The 6,184-nt window shown below is 42.3% G+C and overlaps 1 protein-coding gene across 1 annotated transcript in view; it reads right to left on the minus strand.

Moving 5' to 3' along the window:
• LOC107676756 (transforming growth factor beta regulator 1-like) overlaps positions 1 to 6,184 on the minus strand; it is a 26,072-nt gene that overhangs the window by 14,837 nt on the left and 5,051 nt on the right. Inside the window, exons 7-13 of the mRNA XM_016471432.1 lie at positions 4,018 to 4,230; positions 3,836 to 3,906; positions 2,509 to 2,580; positions 2,061 to 2,238; positions 1,862 to 2,005; positions 1,553 to 1,699; positions 1,087 to 1,184 (exon numbers count right to left, since the gene is read on the minus strand). Of these exons, the coding sequence (XP_016326918.1) occupies positions 1,087 to 1,184; positions 1,553 to 1,699; positions 1,862 to 2,005; positions 2,061 to 2,238; positions 2,509 to 2,580; positions 3,836 to 3,906; positions 4,018 to 4,230 (923 nt within the window). The remainder of the gene's footprint in view (positions 1 to 1,086; positions 1,185 to 1,552; positions 1,700 to 1,861; positions 2,006 to 2,060; positions 2,239 to 2,508; positions 2,581 to 3,835; positions 3,907 to 4,017; positions 4,231 to 6,184) is intronic.

Below are 6,184 nucleotides of genomic sequence, written 5' to 3' on the forward strand. Positions count from 1 at the left end.
CATATTATTTAACTGATGCAAAGTTACGTCTTTATTGGGAGAGGATCTTGACGGATTATACGTGACCCCTTCACGAGACTAACGATGAGCATAGACAACAGAGAGAGAATTAAATTCAGCGCTTTTATTTCCAACATGCGCTCATTCATGGCTGCATATTATTTAATTCAGGCACAGTTACGTCTTTATTGGGACAGGACTTGACGGATTGTTTTACATGACTCCGTGAGTTGGTCTCTTTCTATTTGAGCCAAGCTGCATAAACTACATATCAGGCATTTATGTAATGCATCTAATTTGTGCATAAATGGCTGTTATGTTAAATAAAGTTTACTAACTACAGCAAATCAAGTACCTGCACCATGCCGTTGTTGTTGTCTCGTCTCCCCTCAGATGCGCTGCAATGGCGATCCTGCTCGCAATTCTCAAAACACCCAAGATGGCAGCGTTTATCGGTGAATCCTATATTACAAAACCGATGTCCGATTATGGTAAAATGCTTAAATATCTGGAAAAATATCGGTAAATTGATATATCGGTCGATCTCTGCTTGCGTCGTCAGATTTATCCATATGTCTGCTCTTCTCTTACTCACACATATTGACATTTTTTAACGTTTTATGCGACGTGCAGCAAGTGTATGTTAGCTTATGTCCCGCCGGTTCATATGTAAGCATCTAACCTCCGAACTTATGCAGCAGATTCGTTCTGAATGAATCTCTTCCCAAATCGTCCCTCCCTAACATTTTTGTCTCGTTTTTATTCGTTGACGAAAATGTCAATAGATTTACGTCATAGTTTTTGTCATTCACAAACAGATTTAGTTTGTTATCGTCTCGTTGTCGTCGGTGAAAAAAATGTTGTTGACGAAAATTATGACGAAAATTATTCGTCAACGAAATTAACACTGACACACACACAAACGCACGCACACATACATATATTTCATTACAATAATGATGATTTGGGGGGAGATTAAAATAAATAAAGATCTGATGAAAATACAGGAAATGTATGCTGTGAATTTTTAAATAGCTCTGGGGGAAATTGCTTTTAAGTGTACTGAGTAATTCTACAGGACTTTACCTCCGGGCAGCAATGGCTTTGAGCAGGTTTGTGTGGCAGGTGAGGGCTGATGAGGCCACTATTGCATTCTGTGGGTTATCCTCTGGTGCAATCTCAAACTAAATATTACAAGAAGAAAAAGATGTAAGTTTCTGTTTAGTCCATATAGTCAATTTCTGCAGTAAAGGATTACAGACAACTTCATAACCAGGGTTATTTCACAGCATTTATTGCCATAATTACAGAAGTACAATCACTGATGTTTTTAATTAGAATATAGCATGTCAAACCAAGGGTTGCGAAAAGGTGGAACATTTCCAGTAAATTTCAGGAAGCATTCCAGAAATTTGGAAAGTTTCTAGGAATTTTTGGAAAGTTTCCGGAAATTTACTGGACATTTTCCACCCCTTTGCAACCCTAGTCAAACCACAGGATGTGTCAACATCAGGTCAACTATCCATGAGTATACATATGCATAGGTGTGCACCTGTGGTCCTTGACCACCATCTTTGATTTGGCAGGTGTAGAGACACTTCTGATCAGGGTTCTTCATGCTGGCGAAAACTCTCGTGCTGCAGAACCCCACGGGACAGATAGCAGTTTCGTTATGAAACAGTGCCCTGTCTGTGATGATCTACGATAAAAACACAAACTTATGAGCTCTTCTTCAGCAACAAAACATTTCACTCTTTAACTGCTAAAATATAAATATTTACTAAAGACTGCTGCCTCACTGTGAAGTAAACAACAGTTATGACCTTTACAATATCCCATTAGAGCTGGGTGAGTTTCTGACCTCTCCTAGGCTGTACACAGTGAGTCCACCAAGCACGATGGGAAAGACCGGCCTCCCTGAAGAGTCCAGTGAGATGGGCTGCACAAGCTTGCGCACTCCTCCTTCTGCAGCCTTCCTTTTCTTACAAATCTTCTTCAGGGTTGACTAAGGGTTGAGCAAATAGAATTGCACTGAATCTGTAGTTTTAAAATGCAGACACATATATTTTAGAAAACAATTCTTCCCTGCCGTTCTCTCTTCCCCTCTCTTTTCTTTCTTTTTTGGGTTTCTTCAGAAGGCCGTCGTCAGATCCTGAGAGTCCAGTGGCCTGGCTGTGACTCCCTGGTAGAGCAGTGCCCCCTGGTGTACTGGAGCTCAACACGACAGGTGCATGTGTGCTGCAGCTGGGAGTCGGTATCAGAGCATGTGAGCGAAGCGGAGCGGTGTGACGCTCCGCTACGTTTTCCGCTCTATGGACGTGCGCTCCACTCAGTCGCTCTAACCGCCCAAGCAAGCGCTCCGTTAATATTCCGCTCACGCTCGCCGTAAACCAATTCCCGCTCAGATCCCGCTCCGTTCTGTAAAGAACAAATTTGCGTGCATTATATTAGATTATAAATTACTGCTGCCTATATCTAGCCTACGGAAATATTACCACTCCGCTCCGCTCACATGCTCTGGTCGGTACAGACTCTCCTTCAGCCAGAGACTGATACTGCAACAAAGACTTCAGCAGGAATCTGAAGAAACAGAGTGAGAGAGTAAGTCGACTGTATCTTAGGAGTCGGGAATGCAACTAAAGATGATTAGATTACTGATTCTTTTTAATTATAATTATTAGATCACTGTATCTTCTTGTTTTTGTTTGTGCTATTGCTTGTCATTTATGTATTTGTTCTTATTTTATTAATTACTGTTTACTAGTCTTTTTTTGTTAAAATAAATTAAATTCAGAGTTCTGAGTCCTGCCACCACAGCTGGAAAAAATCCTAGAAGAAACGTGGAAACACACAGCTAAAAAAGTTCCTGGCAGGTCTTGATCATATTACATGGGGAAGTCGTGGCCTACTGGTTAGAGAGTCGGACTCGTAACCCAAAGGTTGTGGGTTCGAGTCTCGTACCGGCAGGGATTGTAGGTGGGGGGAGTGAATGTACAGCGCTCTCTCCCACCTTCAATACCACGACTGAGGTGTCCCCCAACTGCTCCCCGGGCGCCGCAGCATAAATGGCTGCCCACTGCTCCGGGTGTGTGTTCACGGTGTGTGTGTGTTCACTGCTGTGTGTGTGTGCACTTTGGATGGGTTAAATGCAGAGCACTAATTCCAAGTATGGGTCACCGTACTTGGCCACGTCATGTCACTTTCACTTTTTTTTTTTTCACATGTCTATATAACTTCCTTACAGCTTAAACAGCAAACTAGCCAAAACCCACGACACTGACCAAGCAAATAAATCAATTTATTTCCACATTTTTGCCACAAAATGTATGTACAGAAAGCACATACTCTTCTCTCACGCTCTCCCCCTTACAAACGCACACACATACAGTACAGACACACACTCGCACACTGTTGTCTGTGCTGTTCTGATTTTATCAATAAAATAGTTTAACAACTTAAGAGAAACAGATCATTCTAATATGCTGATTTGGTACTGAATAAACATTGCTATTATTATCTATGTTGGAAACAGTTGTGTAGTTTAATATTTTTGTGGGAACTGTGATACTTTTTTCAGGTGAAAGATCAAAACAACAGCATTTATTGTAAATAGAAATAGTTTGTAACATTATAAATGTCTTCACAGTCACTTTTATTCACTTGAATACATCCTTACAGAATAAAAGTATTTGTTTCCTTTGGGGGGGAAAAAAACCAAGACTGAACAACTCCTCTGAATTTCAGTATAGCATCTTCTTTTAAAAATAACATATTTAAGTAATTTGATTTTCAATCAAGTATATTTTGTAATAAAGATAACTGAGCGTGGATGTACCTCCTTTCTTCTTTTGCCCGAACAAACTTCTCTTCCAGGTGAGCAATCTCATCATACAGTGCTGCATTTTCCTGTGAAATAATGGGCACCAATTCAGGGATGCTTATCATGATAATGTCCAAAGTAGGCAATTACATATTTAAACTGTTTTTGGTATAAAAACGAAAAGAAATTTTACTTACAAATATCATAGCACAGGCAGCTTTGCGCAGACGCATGTACTTCAGCCGGTACTTCTCATTTTGGTTCTTGCGAGGACCCTTCCTGACTGTAGGCCTGGATTCAGAGTGGCTCGTGGGGGAAGGCAGGGGTCCCATGGACGAACCGGAGCCCGAACTTGAGAAGGTCGACTGGGCAGAGAATGCATGCAATGCATTCTGTCTCTCTTCATCAGTCTGCATATGTGAGTTACAAATAATCAAAGAGTTTTACACGTATTGATACAACAGAGAAAAACATGTTTTCAGAAGAACTGTTTATTACAGCTACACATGGGTGTTATGCCATTAAATTGCTGGAATCTATGTAAGGGATAATCAACGGTTTGCCGTGCATTAAAGGATTTTAAATGCACGACGCGGAGGCAAAGAACCACCCAACGCAAAGTGCATTTAAAATCCTTTAATGCATGGCAAGCCATTGATTATCCCGCTTATTCCATGGTCATTTGCCAAGTTATAGACAAGTTAAAACTAGTATTGCTCTTTGCAGCTTAAAATTTGACCGAATGGGTAAAAATGACAGTTATTTTCGTCAGTTACGGCTTGTTCACTCTTGCATAGTGCCCACTACAAATCAGACACAGAGATGAAATAGTGCGGTAAGATCACTTGTTAGCTCTAGCATAGTGCCCACTACAAATCAGACACAGAGATGAAATAGTGCGGTAAGATCACATTTATTTGAATGAATTACAGCATTTATTTCAATTAATTATCGAGAGAGAGAGGGAAAGAGAGAGAGAGAGATGACAGTTTTGTGTGCATTACCTGCGTGTCTCTCACTACAAACAATTAATTACTTAAAAAAACTGCGCTTTTACCACCTCGTTGCGGAGGAATATAATGTAGCGATCTAGTATAAGCTATTTTATTAATAAAAATCGCGGGGAAGCATTGACAACAAGTTTATGTGTGTGCGCAGCGCAATCTGTGATCTCCGATCTCTCTCTCTCTGTGTGTGTGCGGGTTTGTGTGCATCAATTAAAGCAGCACATTAATATAGAACGGTGATTAAAACGGACTTGGAACTACCTGTGCATTAAAGGGGTCATATGATGCGATTTCAATTTTTCCTTTCTCTTTGGAGTGTTACAAGCTCTTGGTGCATAAAGAAGATCTGTAAAGTTGCAAAGACTAAAGTCTCAAATCCAAAGAGATATTCGAGTCAAGCACACCTACCTAAAACGGCTCGTTCTAACACGCCCCCACATGTCTACGTCACGATGTAGCAAGATTTGCATTTGCAGACATAGTTTTATGATTACACAGCGCGATACGCAACGCAACGCGTAAAAAGACAGTATAAAGGGGCGGTCACACTAAACTTTGAACGTGCAAAATTTTTTCGGACGCTGCTGCGAATATGGACAGGAGCAGGATATGACAAAAATAATAATACACGTGTGTATAATAATTATATTGTACTCTCTCTCTCTCTCTCTATATATATTGTGACAAGCGTCCCGAAGCTTCATCAGCGTTGCCCTGGAAACAAGAGAGGAACACCTGCCCGTCCTCGTCACAGGCTGATCGGTCACAGCTGCAGCTCATCAGGCGGCGGCTACATAAGCCACCTTTGAGACACTTCTCCATGAGACTGAGCATTAACTCGCCCTCTCATTTCTCCCACAGACAGCAGCGTGTGACCGACCAGCCCCACAGGAGCACAGCACGGACCCACTGCACTGGGAAGAAGGACGAAGAGCACTCACGGCACCGGAGCACCCACCTGGACTTTTTCTCTTTTGCACACCCTCTTGTGAATAAATCCACCCTCCGGGGCATTTATTGAGCCATCCTTGTCGTGTGATTCTTCACCCCGTGACACTGGTGGAGAATGCAGGCGTATCAGTGAAGAATTACCGACAAGCGATCTCCTTCACCTCACCTTTTTTTTCCCTTTGTGTCTCCGGCTTTCTGTCACAGGCGAGCGCTCCTCCCCCAACATGGACGAAATCCTCCAGCGGCTCACCGAGGTTAGCATCCGCCAGCAACAAATCGTTGAGCACCTCGCCACCCGTCAAGGGGAGACAGAGCAGGAGCTCGCGGCTCTTCGTGCCGCCGCCGCTCAACGTATTCCGCTGTCGGACCCCCGAGTACAAGCCGCTAAGCTGCTACCCGAGTTGAC

The sequence above is a fragment of the Sinocyclocheilus anshuiensis genome, unplaced genomic scaffold (genome assembly GCF_001515605.1).
Source record: "Sinocyclocheilus anshuiensis isolate Anshui unplaced genomic scaffold, SAMN03320099.WGS_v1.1 scaffold456, whole genome shotgun sequence".
NCBI lineage: Eukaryota > Metazoa > Chordata > Actinopteri > Cypriniformes > Cyprinidae > Sinocyclocheilus > Sinocyclocheilus anshuiensis.